This window comes from Strongylocentrotus purpuratus, unplaced genomic scaffold (assembly GCF_000002235.5).
Source record: "Strongylocentrotus purpuratus isolate Spur 01 unplaced genomic scaffold, Spur_5.0 spur5_scaffold_16, whole genome shotgun sequence".
NCBI classification, from domain to species: Eukaryota; Metazoa; Echinodermata; class Echinoidea; order Camarodonta; family Strongylocentrotidae; genus Strongylocentrotus; species Strongylocentrotus purpuratus.
This window is the reverse complement of record NW_022145601.1, coordinates 19,826,935-19,847,259: the sequence shown is the minus strand read 5'-3', so window position 1 is coordinate 19,847,259 and position 20,325 is coordinate 19,826,935. Positions and strand designations below refer to the sequence as shown.

The following is a 20,325-nucleotide window of genomic DNA, read 5'->3' as shown; positions in this document are numbered from 1 at the left end:
TTCGAGGTGAACTCGCCTACACTCATAATATTCTTGCATTACTTGTAACAAGTTCGCGCTGCACTCTTCGTAACTTGTAGTTACTAGCCACCTTATCAAGAGTGCAGTGCAAGCTTGTTACGAGTAATGCGGGTATATTACGAGTGTAAGCGAGTTCACCTCGAGTAACAACGAATTCACCTCGAGTAACAACGAATCATTTTGAACATGTTCAAAATTTTCGCTGATTCGTTGTAGCTCGAGGTGAACTTGCTTAACACTCGTAATATACTCGTAGCAACTCGCCACCTTATGAAGAGTGCAGCGTGAGCTTGTTACAAGTAATGCGTGTATATTACGAGTGTAGGCGAGTTCACCTCGAATTGCAACGAATCAAGGAAATTGTTTGAACATGTTCAAAATTTTGGAATTGTTCGCGACTTCGAGGAGAGTCTAGGAATGTTGTAAAGAGTTACGCTAAGCCATACCGAATTATTCGCGAGTTATTGCGAGTGCCTCTTTGAGGCAACTCACCACAACTCGCCATAACTCGCTAATACAACTCGGCTATTAAGTGGGAGCCCTGCTTTACAGAAGCGACCAGAACATCACTAGGTAGGAAGATCTGGCTGGAGGTCATGAAGCAGAAGCCCCTGATCACACATCTCCCAGATGATGTGGAAGGCTTAGGTCAAGGAAAGGTCAATCTCAATGACAAATTGAAAATAACAACCATATGATAATTACATCAATGACAATGCCTGTGATGATATCAATGATGTGACGTCTATGACAATGATACTTGCTACTTTTTTTGGTCACCCTGTCATAAATCTATCTCCTGCGTCTGGCGCCTGGCAACCTCGCGCGTCAGCTGCTCGTGCTCCCTGGCCTTGTTGTAGAGGAGGACCCCAAACACGACGATCAGGGTTCCAATCCCGCTGTACAGGGTGACCGGGTTACCAAAGGTCAGGATGGACAGCCATATGAGGAGGGCTCTCTTCACCGTGTTGGCAACGCTGTGTGTGAACGGATCAAATCAATCAATCGACATATTCAGATTTCAAAGCATAACCAGATGTACAGTCAAACCTGCTTTAGTGACCACCTGTCTACAAAGACCACATTTTTTGTTTCCCTTGGAAATGGTTTCTCATCAAAACATGTACTAAAGGAACCTGTCTACAAAATCCACTTATGTGTTTCCCTTGGGCATTCGCTATAGACAGGTTTGACTGTACAATTGCAAGTTTGAGCAGGGACTAGTCATTCCAGTAAGTTCAGAATGAAAATGGAATATCTGGTAGGAATTAATTTCAGTAATTCTTGCCTATCATCAGTTATCAAAAATTCAATTTGAAGTTCAACTTCACGTTCTATTTATTTCCACAAATTGAATAATAGTGTTAACAAATGAAAGCAATAGGAACAAGCACATAAGGAGGGCCCTGCAATTATATCATTAGCCCGGCTTTAGCCTAGCTACCATGGGAAGGCCCTCAAGCATTCAAGGAATTTCTCCTTACCGGGTACCCATTAATTACACCTGGGTGGAGAGTGGCAAATGTAGATTAATATCTTGCGAAAGGACGTTAGTACCGCAGTGGGACTCGAACCGCAAAACCATGTGATTCACAGTCCAGCAAAGTATCCACTAGACAATGACACCTCCACAATACTACCAAAATTATAGAAAATCCATCCGTCTTTTTCCGTAAATTGTATGTTTTTTGTATTTATAAAGCTTTTTTGCCTTTATTCAGATTTTCATAATTATACAAAATGATAAATAGGAACACAATTGTTCTTAGAATATAAACATAGTACATTGTCTCATACATTATAAACACAGACATATTTTTAAAATATTTTCCATAAGTATCCAAATGTGTATGTCTCCCTAATGTGTATGTCTCCCTCTAGAGTACTAACCTGTGTGTGACTGGCGATATCCTACCCATGAGGGCGTAAGCAGTAATACTCTGAAGGTGAAAGAAGATTCCATTGACCAGCAATGCCATGACGAGCACATGGTCTGGAGCACCGTCTTTAAAAGGAATTTCCTGTAAGAGGTTACCAAAAAAAGAAACACATTAGAAATTCATATTGCCTTTTATTAGACGATAAAAATGTACTCTGTAGACAGTTATGATCTTTAATAAGGAATGTCTATTTATACAAGTTTAGCCTTTGTACTAAACACACAAACATGTATATGTTAGATACATAGAACAGTATGTAGCTTAAGTGTACTTGAATTCATTAATATATACACAAATTGTTAAATTTTAAGATACTGTACTTTAAAGGTACCAGACATGATACACATTTTATGCTATTTTCTGGTCCTTATTATTAATTTGAGATATTTGTTTAACATACATTTATTGTTGTTATATTACTGTATTTAAACGTTGGGATAATAAAACCTTTTAACTCATATCTAAAACCATATTCAACCATATCTAATACTACTTCAAACCTCCTTTAGTGACCACCTGTCTACAAAGACCACATTTTTTTGTTTCCCCTGAAAATGGTTTCTCGTTGAACCATGTACTAAAGGAACCTGTCTACAAAGACTACTTTTTGTGTTTCTCTCGGGTGGTCGCTATAGACAGGTTTGGTGGTCAATATAGACAGGTTTGAATGTAAATTAAATATTCATTTAAACTGCAAAACTCCTTCATTACTCCTTCAGTGCTTTACACTAAACTTCAGAACCATTTTTATTAATACTATTCCAATTTAACTTAAAGGTACTATGTCCCTTTTGCAGCCAACCTCAAATTCTGTAGAACTTTGTAGGAATTATGAATATGTCATGTATGTCCTATCTGTGAAATTTAAACGTTAGCAGTGTCCTCATATTCATATTATGCAAGGAAACCCGTTTACTTGCTAGACTTCACTGTCAGACACTATTGAGTGACTGACTGGCTTTTTCTTCTTTGGTAATAACATACATGAAAAGAGTTGTAAAGGGTACATGAGCATTTGTCTACATCAATAACCCACTTCTTATGATGGCCAAGATTAAACTGATTGAATCTTTGCGCAGCATAAAACGTATGACCATTCGGTACAATTGTCTGAAAATCAAGACTATTACTTTTGGGCTCTATAGCCCTAAAGTCGATTTGACAACTAATAGTCATTATTTTCCCACTTGAAGACATTTTCAAGCCCCTCCCTTTTTAGGGAAGTTCTAAATAAGTATTATCTTTCAAATGCAGTTGGAATTTAACTTAATTTTTTTGGCCTGCAAATGGGACATAGTACCTTTAATATATATCAAATATAATTATTTTGTGTTTACTGTTATTTTTGTAGTGTATAATATATTCAAGTTTTACATTGTCTGTTCAATGCATACAGAATTGTTCAATTTAAATTTAAATACATTTCACTCCCATACCCCATGACAGTCGTTGAGTTTCAATAAACCAAACTAAACTGAAAACTAAAATGTTTATCTTGCAAATGTGAGAGAAAGATAAATATTTCCACAAATTATACACACAAAAATATAATCATCAAGATAGTATGCTGAGCAAAATTAAACAAATCCTTTTTTTTTGCTGGTACATCAAATTACTCATATATCATGAATAATTCAGCTTGCGGTTATTATTTAATAAAAAAAAACAATGCTTACGAAACCATGAATCATACAATAGAATATGCTCAAAATAGAACAAGTGGCGTTTCTCCTGTTGGTAATACTGTACCATACAAGATACTAATACTGTAATATCACACTAGTATTGACTTTTTTTTAAGTGCTTCACTCGATCATATAGCATATGTGCTTACATTTTCATGTATGACATATATTTGGTAGCAAGCACAGGTTTAATTGAACATCCCGAAAGGTGTCCTTGAACAAATATTTGTTCCATAGATCGTTTGATCAGGACTGCCGCTCCCTTGACAAGCTACTGTAATCACACATTCACAAAAGGTGAAGCATAAAAGACAAGTTTCAGATCTCATATATTAATTGCTAGCATTGATGTGCCTCTTTCTGAATAAATGTATTATTGCTAGTCGTTTTTACATTTATTTGTATTTAAATGTATGTTGATTTTTTTTTCTTCTCTTTTAATAATTGTTTTAATTTTCAAATATAAATAATTTGTGTATAGTCTACTATGATTTTTTTTTGATTTTTTATAATAATTTTTTTAATTTTTTAAATGACTCCTTTTTTAAAGATGATTACTTTGTATTGATGATTGAAAGATACCATGCAAAAAATCATGGTGGAATTCACATGATAGAAAAAATACAAAAAACATCAAAATTATAAGGGCTAAGAAAAATACACTTGTTAATTGTATGTAAGAACTTATGAGTTTGTGCCTCTCTGCCTGTTAACAGGCACCATCATATCTGTAACTTCGCAGTAGTTCTATATTATCTACAACAAAAAAATGTTAAAATGTCTTTTTACAATACACTGTAACTTTGTAAGTATGCACTACAATGTTGTGAGTGAGTGCAATATCAGTTTAATAAAGTGTTATGATTGCAGGAAGTTTTAATGAAACTCGTATAAAGAATCATTGTATCGCAAAAGGGGCAGATTGGATCTGTGCAAGCTCAAGATACGCCCCACCCAGTTATACGATTTTTCATACAATACGACGTTCAAACTAGAAAGAGACCCCGATTGTTAATTGAGATTTTGTTTGAATCAATACTGACACATGCATTTTGTTATATGACGGTTTTTTTAATGCAACGTTCTGACCAGGAAAAGGGTCTTTATTGATCATATACACTGTAGTTGAACTAGAAACGTATGGCTATATCGAGGTTTCAGTGACACAAAGGCGTAACTCCATATTTTGCCAAAATGAGTATTTGATATCAAAATGTTCAGAAGAATGATGGCTTTCAAGGAAACACAAAGACTTAACTCCACTCAACACCACATTGAAGTCAATGGCTAGTGAAACATAGACTTAACTCCTTAAGGCCCAAGTGCTCAGTGACACATAAACCACATTTTCTCAAAATGGCCATAATGGAGTTACGTCTTTGTGTCACTGACCCCTTGATATGATGAATTCTGGAAGTCTGAATACGTGGTTACTTACCAATATAAAATACCAGGATGGTATGAGAAGTATTACAGCTGCTGTGCTTGTGTAGAATTGTAATTCAGGAGGGCTGTGGAAGAAAAGCGAGACATTCCTTTTACACTTAATTATCAGCTTGATGTTTATTCTTATTATTCATTCACGTGTGAGCACGAATAAAAGTCATCCAGGCATCAATGAAAGTTTATGAATCATATTTTAACCCGATGACTAGAGGAATGAGAAAAGGTATAAATTCAAGGAATTTAAATATGTTATTATGATCTCTCTCTTCTCCCACAATTTCTTCTCCTTTTTTCGCTCTTGTGAACCGATCAAGGCAGCATCATCAGCTAAACAAAAAATCAATAGTCTCCAATACCAGCACAAAAAAATAAATGAACCCTTAAAAATATAAAAATAAACATTTTAATTCCAAAACATCTACATTAGATATGCAGTTTTCTTTTTGCTTGTTTTGGGAGGTAGTAATTGATACTGAATCAGAATGGGTACTTAGTCCGACTTTCCAGAAGACTTTTTTGTTGATTTATATCAAAATTATTAGCATCGAGTCTGAATATAGACTAGTTCATCTGAACAGCATTCTGTAATGAGAATCTTTTAATTAATCTATGGGCGACATGCAAACACTTTACAGGTATATCAATCCTTTTGTATTTTTTGTTCAAATACAATCATGCTAGGACTACATGGTGTTAAAGAAAAAAGAGTATCACTCTAGATCTGCTTTAACATGCGATGGCATCCATATCTACAGGTACATGAAAAATGTTACTTGGACATAGAATGAATATTGTTAAGTGTATTAAAACGACAAGAACAGTCAACAATATAACTTTAAATTTAAATATTTTTTCTTAGGATCCCCTATCTTCTCTTCATTTATGACAAAATGTAAGATTTCCTCATGTGGTGCCCCTTTTTCTATTATTTCCCTAATTTCTAGAGCTCTCTTGGAGTACCAATATTGACCATTTCACGTCTAAACAACATAAATAACAACTACTACTACTACTACTACTACTACTACCACTACAACCACCACCACCACTACCACATTTCATATTTGGAGATAGGAATTGACCTTTATTTTTTTGAAACACCTTGTACCTGTCTCTACAGCTAGTACTTGAGACTGCTGACTGTTTGCACCAGTGTCACTTACTTGTTACTGAGATTCCTCACCTAACAAAGGATGGTACTTGTGTGCTATTTAGCCGTTAAATGGTTCACAATACATGGGACTACTCACCTGTATTTGTACTTGCTACTACTTAGGAGCTTCTTTGAAAAGACGTTCTGGAGGCTGAGGGATGAGAAAAGTGGCAGGCAAATATAGAAAAAAGAACATGGTTACTGGATTGAAATGAGAGGGTGGTGGCAGTTTAAACATGGAAATTGTATGTGACTACAAGTACATTGTGTATGTGTGTCTACTAACAGGTTGAAAAGGCAAATTTGAAACATGGGAGGATAGAAAAATGGATTGAGGGCATTCATGGTAGCTATTGAGAGAGAAGGAGGAGAGGAAGAGGGGAAGGGAATAGAGAGAGAGGGGGAGAAGGAGATAGAGAGAGAGAGAGAGAGAGAGGGGGGGAGAAGGAGAGGGAGAGGGGAAGGAGATAGAGAGAGAGAGGGGGAGAAGGAGAGGGGGAGAAGGAGAGGGGAAGGAGATAGAGAGAGAGAGAGGGGGGAGAAGGAGAGAGGGGAAGGAGAGAGAGAGAGAAAGAGAGAGGGGGAGAAGGAGAGGGGAAGGAGATAGAGAGGGGGAGAAGGAGAGGGGAGAGGAGAGGGGAAGGAGATAGAGAGAGAGAGAGGGGGAGAAGGAGAGGGAGAGGGGAAGGAGATAGAGAGAGGGGGGAGAAAGAGAAAGAGGAGAGGAAGAGGGGAAGGAGATAGAGAGAGAGAGGGGGAGAAGGAGAGGGGAAGGAGATACAGAGAGAGAGAGAGGGGAGAAGGATAGGGGAAGGAGATAGAGAGAGGGGGAGAAGGAGAGGGGAAGGAGATAGAGAGAGAGAGAGAGGGGAGAAGGAGAGGGGAAGGAGATACAGAGAGAGAGAGAGAGAGGGGGAGGAGAGGGGAAGGAGATAGAGAGAGGGGGAGAAGGAGAGGGGAAGGAGATACAGAGAGAGAGAGAGGGGGGGAGGAGAGGGGAAGGAGATAGAGAGAGAGGGGAGAAGGAGAGGGGAAGGAGATAGAGAGAGAGGGGGGAAGGAGAGGGGAAGGAGATAGAGAGAGAGGGGAGAAGGAGAGGGGAAGGAGGTAGAGAGAGAGAGAGAGGGGGGAAAGGAGAGGGGAAGGAGATAGAGAGGGGGGAAAGGAGAGGGGAAGGAGATAGAGAGAGGGGAGAAGGAGAGGGGAAGGAGATAGAGAGAGAGAGAGGGAAAGAAGGAGAGGGGAAGGAGATAGAGAGAGAGGGGAAGAGAGAGGGGAGAGAAAAAGAGAGGGGGAAATAGAGAAAAAGAGCAAAGGGTAAAGAGAGAGGAAGAGGGGGATAGAGAGAAAGATAGAGAGAGAAAGAAAAAGAAAAGGAAAAGAAAAAGAAAAAGAGAAAGAGAGACAGAGAGGGTAGGGAGAAAGATAATGGTGTACACAAAAGAAAAGTGGGAAACAAACGGAATGACATTTTGAGTTACTTTGTCATTGTACACAGAAACTGATGAGTCACATATACATTGTACTTGTGTGCACAAGAGAAAAGTGAATGAATAAAGAACACGTGAGTACAAAGATATAACATTGCAAAGTACATTGAAGCCTGCACATAGTGCACTACAATATTCGTAAACAGTATTAACATTAGGAAATAAATATGGTGAAAATGGGTCAAGATAGAGAAATGATAGATTCAGAGTGAGAACTGTGATAAGAAAAGAAAGGAAACATTCTGGATTACTTTAGGTTCAACAAGATTGAAAAGGGGGTTAAAGATTAGATCGATACAGTGGAGGTACAGTAGTCAGAAAGAAATACAGTGCAGAAGGATAAGGTCAATAGGGAAATACAAAGAGAAGCGGATAGAGAGGAGAATAGAGATAGAAGGAACGAGGGAAGAGCAGTACAGCAAGATGGAAGAAAATTGAAAAATTAATGATCCTGATCATTATACTGCCTTTGGGACTTCCGTGGGCCCTGTCTTATGAAAAGTTGATATTAAACACATCTTATTTGGGATAGATATCAATCGCAACTATGTACATAAGAGATAGGAGACTGTAAACTTGCAATTGATTGGAAGACCTGCCAATACCATTGGTTTCGATCAATCTCAAGTTCAACTCATAAGACTGCTCAGTATTTTTTACATAGGCACTTCATAGGCCTTCAAGTACATCTCAAGTTACGCACTTATGAGAGGCCAATGTCAAGAGCCATATCCGACTTCAACCAGCATCTTTAAAGATAAACTTGAGTTCTGGTAAAAAAAAAGAAAATGAATTCTCATAGAATTAAATGACCAGAACTCAACTTTATCTTTAATGTAGCATTGGAAGGTCGGTAGCACCAGTCTTACTTTAGGGGTCCTATAATTGTCCCTCTCATCCTCCCTTCCCCCCCTCCCTCCCCTTTTCTTTCCTTTCCTGTTCTTGTCATTCAATTTGGAACCACGTGCCCCCCCCCCCCACATTGCCATGCTACTGACATAAATTTCACTCTTGTCAGTTTTATTTATGCAGTAGTACAACAATTTTTGATTTTCTGCCCTAGACAGGCACTTTGATCCACAACATGTTCCTGGTATCTTTTCCAGATCATGGAAAAGTGAATATTGATTACAGAACAAAACTCTGTGTGAACTCAGCGCAATACATATTCGTTCGTGGCCTGCATATGAAGGTGAATAACACCATTTATATACCTCACTTAAGAAATCCAGCCATCTGATTGGTCGAATTGCATTCATAAACTTCAACTGTTCCTGTAAAATTCTCGGTAACCATGCATAAAACATTTCAATATTTTTAATAACCATGGTTATTAAAAAAAGTTGGTCAGCGTCCATGGTTACCCCATAGGTTTACATGTTAAAAAATGGTTTGAGCGATGGAGGATGCCGTATGTGTGCGAAGGATTGGTCGGTAATTTCAATACAATTGAATCTCGATCGATCTTACCGACAATTTTATCTTGCATTGTTGACATGAAGACGAAAATAAACTTCCAAAAACAAAAAAACAACATCTGCCGATAGATCTTGATCTAAGTTCGTGCCAATATGCATTGCAAAAGTAAAAGAAGAGTCCGTATATGGAGCTTTTGCGAAGCATTCATCACACGCGAAGCCGGTTTCAATCCATTTTAATGTATATATTGTACAAAACTGCCGTACATGTTAACAACGCGCGATGGCCGAGAGGTCTGAGGCGCTGACTTTAGACACATCACCTTTTGTACGCAAGAGTTCGAATCTCATCTTCGATCAAAACAAAAAGGATTTTTTATTTTTTATTTTTTAGTCTATTTTTTTTCGGCATATAAAAGTATTAATGACTGCTTTAATATTCGAGAAATAGTTGTTTTCATACGCTCTCGGGAAGGTTACAATTGGGCTATTCCCCTCGGCAAGCCTCGGGGAATAGCACAATTCTAACCTTCCCTTGAGCGTAATAAAACAACTATTTCTCTCAAAGCAGTCATTAATACTATAATAGTAATCGTGATTTGTGAATGAATCAACCAAAGCGACCTGCACATCCTGGCCAGCTGCTACCACGTGGAGACAAAAGAAAGTGGGTTGATCCAGATAGATTTGTGTGCACACCAATATACCATTAAACCATACGCACAATTATACTCTACTGTTTGTGTAGGGGAAAAATTAGGTGTCCCAATTCCCTTTAAAAAGCACAAATGTATGTGTACGTATGAAAATATCCCTACAAGTACATGAACACTGTAAACAATACTTCATAATGGTATGCAATTTTAATTCCTACGTAAATTGAGATTTAATTTCACATACATGTTCAATCCTCAAAAAACAGAACTACACACGTACAATGTATGTACAAAATAAAAATTAAATAAGTTTACTTGATTAAATTGTTAATACATTTAACTCATATTATAAATGGAGTCAGTTCCAATGTTGCTTTTGGTGCAGTTTTTTTTTGTTTTGTTTTTAGAGGTTGTGTACACTTATAATGAATTTCTTAACCAAAACCAAAATTTGGAAGACACACCCTAAAAATTGTATTATTTGAAAATAACTTGATGTTAAATGGATGTACACAATTAATTGGTTTTTTTTGTCCACCCTGATATTTATATGATTTAAAAAAAGCAGAAAAAATGAGAAAAACAGGTTGGTGTAGATTAGAGCACAAATCTGATTAAAAATAAGATACATACATGTACATGTATAGTTCGGAATTGTGGGGAAAAGTTGCCATCGGGACCTACCGGTTACGAGACCAGACCTGCCAACCTCTGAAGTTCAAAAACTGTATTCTTTAATCCAAAAAGTTGTATTTTACTGACAAAAGTTGTATTCTTAAAAAATAAACACGGACTGTTACGCAGATCAATGCCTCTTACAGTTCCTACATACAGGAAGAATTGTTTTAATGGATCATTGGTTGAATACACTGTATGCATGATTTCGTCACAACGGTTGTGTTCGATGAACCAATGAACATCCCCAAATTGCGGATGTGAGAAGCTTGTAGGATACTTTTTACAGGACAGAATGGGCATTTGCCATTGAAAATGGAACACATACTGTACACCATACAAAATATAAAAAAATATTTTAAAAATATTGAATTTTTCAATTTTATATTTTTTTAATCATATTTTATTGAGGAAAATCGTACTGTCGTATTTGCTTCTAACAATCATACGAAATACGACTAAATCGTAGTGGTTGGCAGGTCTGCAAGACCACTGCTCTACGCTTTCTCATGATTGAATATAGAATGCATATACTGATAGAAAGGTCTTACAATGTAGTCATTTCAAATTACTGTGATTGGAACTGTCAACGATATCTGTAAAAGGTCAAGAATATGTATCCATACAATTTTTTAATATAATGAAAAAGTATCATAAGTGCAGTTTGTGCACACATTGCTTACGTGGGGTAAACATACCAGTCATTGAGCAAGTATGTACATGTAAGCATGTTGAACAAATCTTGCAATACTCTTGATACAATGAAGTTAAATTGTGAATCAACAAACCTCGCAATTCCCTTGATAGAATGAAGTTAACTTGTGAATCAACAAACCTCGCAATACCCTTGATAGAATGAAGTTAACTTGTGAATCAACAAACCTCGCAATACCCTTGATAGAATGAAGTTAACTTGTGAATCAACAAACCTCGCAATACCCTTGATAGAATGAAGTTAACTTGTGAATCAATGATTTTTCATTCATTCGTTTATTTTTCCTTGGTATTATAATATAATTGCAAAATTGAATATATATGAGGAATATAAAAATGAAAAATACATATCAAAACATATAAAGGGGGATAAAAACAAAAGACAAGCGGCTAGGTTATACACTTCAAAATAAACACTATACATCATTTATATTTCTTCATAAGAATCCATCATCACTTCATTCCCACAATAAGTAATTTTTATAAAATAGCCATCTGGTTTAATTTGAGTAATTTCAAGATGAACACGAATTTGAAAGTCCTTAATTATAGCCAATGTAGCCATTTTCAGTCAACGTAGTATGAATCGATTCACAGGGAAAAGGCCTCAATCCAATAACACCCAATAATCCTCGTTAATTACAACCGTACATTACATTGTCTGTTACGAGCCAGAATGTCATTAACTCTATGTTATTATTATGAACCAACGCCCTACTGGCTTTCAATAGTTTAATTACAAAAAGGTTAATAATGTTTCCATTAGTTAGTGTGTGTTTGGTGTGTATGGGAGTGTGTACAGTGTATATGTGTGAAAGTAAATCATTTCCTTTTTTCCCTTTTAATTAAAATTTTTCAATAATGTACAGTTTTTTAATACAATCAGTGAGGACAGACTTTTACAGAAGGCCCGGGCCTTCCTGTCTTGTCTCCAAATTATGCTTTCATTAATGTACATGTACACTGTACTGTACATGTTTTGTTTTTAATTCCCCCTTGTTCTTCAGGTCTTCTCTGCTTGTGTTATTCTTATGTTACATGTATGTATCGATACATCTATTATATTTTAACCTTTATGTTTTTTTTCCTTTGTATATTTGAAATGAACAAAATACCAAAAGTGAAAAGCGATACTAAAGCGATAGATCCCACATGAGATAAAGTACATCCATCAGCATTTGGCTTCAATTCTTTTTTTTCCTTCAGTTTTTAAATGATTAATGTCCCCTGGAATCCCTTAACAAAGACACTTGCTGCTTAAAATTGTATTTCACCCAGAATTATCTTTGGTACACAGTAGGATGCTTGTGTCCAAAAATAGATGTTTATCATCGAGGGGGTTCCTTCCTACTTTCGGTAGGTTCCTGTCCTGTAAAATATTGTTTGACCTTTGAGTTTGACCTACATGTACATATTATGGTAGTGCTCCACATTGATATATTCATTTTGGGTGATCAGAAGGCCTGTCTTCATCAGCTTGAGTTTGCCAAATAACCAGCTATTTTAATGTTGAAGTGAATTGAATTGAATTGAATTGAATGGACACCTACATGTATAATACTGAAGTACAACAAAAATACCGATACACCCACACACGCAATTGAAATTTAACCTTCAGTAGTTCATGTAAGGCAAAGACATTCATGCACATCATTACCGGTATGCAATAAGCAATTTTTGTAATGTAACCAAATTTAATACATAAGTCTTTGTGAAGTGCATCAATACAAATTATTTCATTCACCCGATAAGAAGAATAGTATTTCAATAGTCAGAATGCAAACTCGGATATTGCGAGGTAGGTCAAGCCACAATGTTTGTCCAACCTGGCAACAACTAATGTATACAGTTCGGATTCTGTCTATTGAAATGCTATTATTATTCTTATCAGGTGAATGAAATAATTTGTATTGAGGGTTGAGGCACTTCACAAAGACTTATGCATTACATTTGATTACATTACAAAAATGCCTATTTTGTGTATATAATGTATTTTACATTGTACTAAAGTGTCTGAACAAAAATAATTTAATTATCGGTCCAATGTACTCTGACAGGACCTCCGGAGAAAATGCGTTTTAGAAAACGGGAATTCTCCTTGAATAACTGTAAATATGTGATAAATTATCTACATGTATCTTTGAAACATACTCTGATTCATTTCCTATCATTTCAATCATACATGTACACTGTACATTACAGCAAGGCTCGACCCATATTACTAGTTATGACCCTCAGGTACATTTGTGTATGTACTATTTTTATGTATTCATTATTCTTTTTTTCCTTTTTTTCCTTTTTTTCTTGCTTGGAATAAAGCTATTTATAGATCAAGTTAACCGACATGTTAAATCAAACACAGGGGAGCACATAAAAAAATCAATGGAACTTCTAGGTCATTTTTGTGCATTTTCCTAAAGTTTGTCTACAAAACGGAGTAAATAAAAGGGGAAAAAATTATTGTCTTACGCAAATCTTTTGGCATGAAACCATCTACCATGAATCCAAAATAAGGTTTATCGTGTCCTAAGGATTTCAAAATATACATGTATTATAAACAATTCCTGATACAAACAAAGAATGATACATACACTGTACATTCAGACATGCAAAAATTAAAAAAAGTAATACATGTAAATGAATATGAAACATGAATTAGTTATGACAATATGACTGACATGCATCATTCACTTCCATGAACCAAATTATATCGGCACTTAATTACTAGTCTACCAGATGGTGAACGCATTCACTCTTTAAATTAATGAAAACGAGAAAAAAATCAATGATCACTAATAATGTAGGCTTGGGTCATGGCGGAATTTTATAAACTAGGTCCCGAAGGTCTTGCCAATATCAGCTAGCAGAATCTGTCACTTGCCTCTATAAATAGCGCATATTATCAGTGTACATAGTGTACAGGTGTTGAGGTGTAGAGGTGTCGTGGTCGAGTGGTTACGTTGCCAGACTGTCGATCACAAGATCTTTCGGTTCGAGTCTCGCCGCAGCACTAATTGATATACATTTGCCACACTCAACCCACGTAACGTAATTTGGTACCTGGCAGGAATTAATTCCTTGAAATGCTAGAGCGCCGTAATGGCAGCACAGCAAAAGCCCGGGGTAATAATCTTCAATTTTGGAAGAGCTTAGAGATTTAGTTGTAATTTGTACTATATAAAAGCTGAGTATTATCATTATTAATATTATTACAGCCCGCATTGCAAAACGCAGACACAATCCCCTTCAGTCATATAGAACATGGCTGTGAGGCACAAGTCCAAAATACGTGAGGCGCAAACCCAAAGTCTGCATTACATTATATGAATTTTTGTGGTGTGCAATACTGCAATTTCTTATATATTTCATTATCTTTGTCGGAGCGTCGGTTTCCAAAAAATGAAACCGGGACCCGATCGCGACGGTCGGGATTCGGTGTCATCAAGCCATGCTGACTCGGGCCTAATCACAAATTAATTCTGAGAATATCACCAAACATACACGGAACACTTCTTTGAACAAATATTTGCACTCACCAGTCTACAAGATTGGTTGCTATGGCAGCAGTGAAACCGACCATGGTGAAGCTAAGCTCGTAGCAGCTCGTCAACGCCAGGCCCCCGACGACGGGAATGAGAGACATCTTGACCCACATTCCCGTCCTCTCGCGAAGAACGCAACTGGCCAAGACGACGGTGAAGAAGGGGGCGGAGCTCTTTATTGTCTCGGTGAAAGACACTGCTATATGCTTCAGCGAGACCAGGCCTAAGACTACAGTAGCAAACCTGAGAATGACAAATGATGATTTTCGAAGATGAAATGAATGGCAATAAACAGGAGCAAAGGACAATTGGCCCTCGATATACTTTGCAGGCACATTCACCTGTCAGTCAAAACTTAATGCACAAGATTTGTTTTAGTTTGTTTTTCGGTGCCTTGCATGGTTTTTTTATATTCTTTTTTACGAGTTTTGTTTTTGAAGTTCAAATTGATTAACCTAAACAAAAATATATATATCAAAAACAATGAGAACAATAATAAACAAACGGTCTACCAAGAATCAATGTAGATGAAGATAATGTAGCATGCACACATAAAGCAAATTTCTGGTAACTTGCTTCAAAGATGTTTACTGCTGAATACTGTTATACCATCTTTTAAAGATAAAACTGGAACTGGAAAGAAAAGGTTGATAAGTATTGGTGTGTATATCTGCAAGGTTCTGGAATCACCAAAATGACAAGAAATTTGGTCCAGTCTTGTTAAAATTCAGGGCTCGAAATTAGCGGTTGCCCGGGTGCCATTGACCAACTATAACGCCACCGGATTAGACCAAAGGGTGCAACATAAATAAGCCTTTCTGCCAACCAAATGGCGGTGTAGTTTGTTGTACGTCACCTCATTATTCCTAGTAGAACCATATTTCTCTTGAAGTTGTGTGGCTTCTCATCTCTGGGTTTATGTCGGTAGAGACAGCAAGGGACGTGCATCTTGATGAAGCCACAAACTGTCGTCATCATCATCTGTACCGAACCTACCAGAAATATCAGAAAATAAATGCATGATAAATCGATGGGTCAGTGACACAAAGACGTAACTCCATTTTGAGAAAAAGTGGTTTACAGTATGTGTCACTGAGCACTAGGGCATTGTCTATGTTTCACTAGCCATTGACTTCAATGGGGTGTTGGGTGGAGTTCAGTCTTTGTGTTTCCTAGAAAGCCCACATTTTTCTGAACATTTTGATATCAAATACTCATTTTGACAAAATATGGAGTTACGTCTTAGTGTCACGGAACCCTTGAAATATGCTTTTTAACGGAATACATTGAACATGTTGATTGCCTGAAGGCAAAGCATGTCATTTTAGCAGGCAACCTGAACAAAAGTTACAATTTAATTCCTTGGAAAGGGAATGAATCATTTTTGTTTGGAAGAACAGACTTAGTAGAGCCCCTCTTTGTGAAACTAACAAAAACATAATCCACAAGAATATATACTGAAGAAGGAAGGGACTACCAAAGACTCAATACTCAATCCCGAATTTAGTGAATTTAAAAAAAAAAAAAATTTTCATGCAAGCACAGAATTAGGAACAAAATATTTCAAAGTGACATATATTCTAACATGTACGTGTGCAAAATTGAAGAAAAAAAAAATGTGTGATTTTTACTACAGAAATGAATGATTATCGACTCACCTAACATTCCTGGGTTGCCACCTAAAGAACTGAGGATGTACTTATTGAGGAAGAGTGTGCAAAAACTGAAGAAATACCAAAGTAAGAGGTAAGTGATAGCGGTTCCCGTGAGCAGATTGTCCTGGGAATCTTTAGTCCTTTGTATACGGATTCCCTGAACTGGAATGGTTCGTTTGTCCTGAAGAGACTCCCTGTGAAATGATGACTGTCTCGTAACAGGGAGCTTGTGGTTCTTCGTACTCGAGTGTTCTTCGGATGCGAAGGGGGAGGAGCTACTGTGAATCACGCCCTCGTCGTCCGAGAATGAAACCACCGTGTCTGTAGAGGCTTTCTCCATCGGATGGTCAAAAGAGTTTGACTTTGCGAGAGCTTTCTTGAAAGCTCCGGTAGAGTTTGGCAGACTTCCGGAGAGCGATATGGAAGCCCCGTCAATCCCCATGGTATTATCAACATTGAGGGGCGCACTGCCGCTGTTTTCCGTTGTCGAACGGGTCCGTATCCGTGACTGGATCTGGAAGGATTCAGGACCCCTGTGCCTGGCATCTGTCTCAAAGAATTTACCTGTGTTCTTGATGTCCGCAGGGGAGACCAGTGGGCTCTTGGATCCTCCTGGCTGGACCATGTCGAAGAGAGGACTTGAGGGCCCATGATGGCCAAGTTGATGATTCATTCTAAACGACTTCACATCGATATCTCCATCCTATATGCACATGGGACTTCAGCTGATGATCTTAAAGTACTCGAGACTCCAACAGGAGCCATACAGTTTGGACAGATTCTAAACCAGGCCTAAGCAGCACTTCCGTTTTTATATTGAAAGTGAAACCATTTGGAAAGTGAGTCTTCGCTGTTTGATCACAGAAGTTATTCACACTTCAGACCCTTATCAACATGTTGACCTGTTCAATGATAACAAACATACAAAAATGAATTATTTTGGCAATAACAAAAATACAAAATACTTCTTCAGCATGAACAACAACTGTAAATTAGACTTGCAGCAAACAGCTGCTGATCTCCAACACTAATGAAAGAAGAACAAGAAGAAGACAAATACAAAAAAGAGACATTTTTCTTATCTTAATTCATATTCTAGCCACAACAGATAATTAATCTATCTAAATATACATGCAACTTTAAAATCTATATCTTAGGAATCTTAACTTGTCCAGCCCTTGTCCTTACTTTATCATGGCAATGCTCATTCCAATAAGGCAGTTCATAGTTTCAGTCTTGCTGGCAACTTCTTGGATGAGCAGATAAAAGTCATTGCAGACAAAATTTCGAAATTCACAGAGAAAAAATACTGGATAAGTGCTCATGAAAGTTATGCAATCATTATTCATTTATGCATAAGCAGTGCACTCCATAATACACAGGTGGAAGTATGCTTTGAAAAGGGGAATCAAAGGCTATTTATGTAGCACCTTCATCTCTGTAGGAGCAAGAAGTTCTTGGTAGGAGTAATTATTTCAAAAATGTACAAGGTGGGACCTTTTCATGTTTTGAATATCTGTGGCTTTTCATTTAGGACAGGGGGACAGGGGGTCGTGTGTTCAGACACTTAACAAACATGATGAAGCCTTTTCCTTTGACCTCGGATTAAACAAAAAATATTTATCCTTCTTCCATTTTGAGTACATACATCTTTACAGAGTATTATCGTGCTATACTGGGGTGTGTGCAGGTGGACCACTACACTGAGGTTTCCCCCTACTCTTATACGAATAGTGCAGTGGGTTCTTAACATGCAAAGGTAGTGACTCTTCTCTACACAGGGCCTCCATATAACGTCCTATCCGAGGGACAGAGTGTTTTCCACTTAACATAGCGTGCGTCTATGAACAAGGGGCATGTTAACACACAACGCAGGCTTCAATCATCCGCCTGGGTGGGATTCGAACCTGGGATCTTTGGTTCGCAGGCAGACGCTTTACCGACTGAGCCAACTCGCCTCCAATTCAATTCAAATCTATCACTAACCATCCTGAATATTTGTTCTTTAATATTCATAATTATATTGTTCAATATAAAAGAAGATTTATGAAATAGGGTCTATTGCATGTAATCTTCTTCAAATTGCTGTTTAAAATTTAAAAAATCTGGAAACATAACCTGCCTGGAAAATCAATCTTCAAAATTTGACCAATGACTTATGTCATCAGTAGGGGCGCTGGTCCAAGAATGAGGATCGTCCTCATAAACAAGGATATCCTCATAAACGCAGACAAAATGCGTCCTCAAAAATATGGGTTGTCTGCATTTTCGAGGACGTTTTTTTTCATCGGCGCTCTGGGGGTTTCATGTTACAGAACGGCCTGCTGGCGATGCCAAAAATGGATTCCCCAGGGGAAAATAACCCTAGTTCACCGTCTACTTTTATGGGTTGTCCGTCTTCCCAAGGATTTATTGCTCATAATGTGAAGATCTCTGTACAAAGTCAATGTAAAATGATTCAAGAAAATCATTGCAGAATCTGTTTTTTGCATCGCCAATGCGCCGATCAAAAATATGAAACGTCCGCGAAAATGCAGACGGTCCTTATTTTTGAGGACGCATCGGTCTGTGTTTACGAAGACGATCCTCGTTTATGAAGACGATCCTTATTCTTGGACCAGCGCCCCTACTGGTCATCAATAAATAATTAACATCACAATCTACATTCCCTAAACTTAAAGGTAAAACTTTGAACAAAATTACTTTCCAAAGAAAGTTACATTTGAGTCAGGTTAATAAAGACCTGAATCTGGATACAACCATCTTCTAATTCTAAGTTCTATTCATAATATGCCGCATATGCATCCACTAAGCAACCGCTATTGTTTACGTGGCGCATCTTTGTCACACGTTATCCGGCCGCTGCCTCAGCTCAATCTTCAATGCATACAAGAAGCAGCTGGCTGCCAGACTTGTCCACAATCACACGGGACATCTGCCCCATGCACCGCGGGTACGATGGACGTGGAGAAACAATGCTGAAGTCAGCAATCCAGCTCGACTCTGGTTTTTCGGTGACTTAAAAGGCTTCAAAAAACCATTATCGCATTAGCACATAATTAAATATCGAATCATATCAAATAATATAACAATCAGTTATACTTACGAAGTGGCTAAGTAGTTGAACAAAGTCGTGACCTAGCAAAAAGATAGTCTTTCGACCCAATTTTAATCTTGATGGTAAATAATATGAATGACATGCTTGCTAGCCTTTACACGAGCCACGGATCAAAATGATAATGTGAAAGGGTGCAATTTAACAGGAATTATAGTACCTCTGTTTTCTTTTTTTAGTCTTATGAAAATATATATGCCTACAAATGCAAAATTATACTATTCATATCTACATATTTAACTGAATCTAAGGTAAAAGTTAAATAACTATAATCAACAATCTAAACAAGAGACTCGAGTGGTTAGACTAACACTAGTAAGACGATGTATTTTTTTGGGGGGGGGGCTCTCTCAATTCTCATCAGTTCTATTTTGCTCGATATCCGCTCTAATATTCTTGAGATTTTTTTCTCGAGGAATTGTTCTCCTTCTCCTTCTCCTTCCTTTTTATTTCTCATCTTCTTATTCCTTCTTCTCCTAGCTTCTTCTTCTTCATCTCCATCATCATCTTCGTCTCCATCATCTTCTTCTTCTTCCTCATGCATCTTCTTCTCCCTCAATCTTCATCTTCCGTCTTCGTATATACTTCTTTTATTATTATTCCATTATTGCAACCAAAAGGTTGGATTTCAAATACAAAGAGATATGTAACAGTGCATAAATAAGAGTCTGATACATACATATATATTTGTTTAAACAAAGTGTTTGCCACAATCAAATATACTAATATAAGCTCACAAGTACTATATATTTCATAATATGAATATAATTCTTCTTCGTCTTCTTTTCCTCCTCCTCCTTATTTCTTCTTAATTT

The 20,325-nt window shown here is 37.2% G+C and overlaps 1 protein-coding gene across 1 annotated transcript; it reads right to left on the bottom strand.

Annotated features, from left to right (window-relative positions):
* Positions 1 to 516: 516 nt before the first annotated feature.
* On the bottom strand, positions 517 to 19,597 carry LOC578222 (solute carrier family 35 member E2A). The gene is made up of 8 exons (XM_030987000.1): positions 19,502 to 19,597; positions 16,399 to 17,297; positions 15,597 to 15,732; positions 14,735 to 14,983; positions 6,343 to 6,396; positions 5,085 to 5,157; positions 1,912 to 2,042; positions 517 to 998 (listed from the first exon to the last, which is right to left on the bottom strand). Exons 2-8 carry the CDS (start codon positions 17,066 to 17,068, stop codon positions 806 to 808), a joined length of 1,506 nt encoding a protein of 501 aa, XP_030842860.1. The 5' UTR covers positions 17,069 to 17,297; positions 19,502 to 19,597; the 3' UTR covers positions 517 to 805.
* Between the last annotated feature and the right edge of the window lie 728 nt (positions 19,598 to 20,325).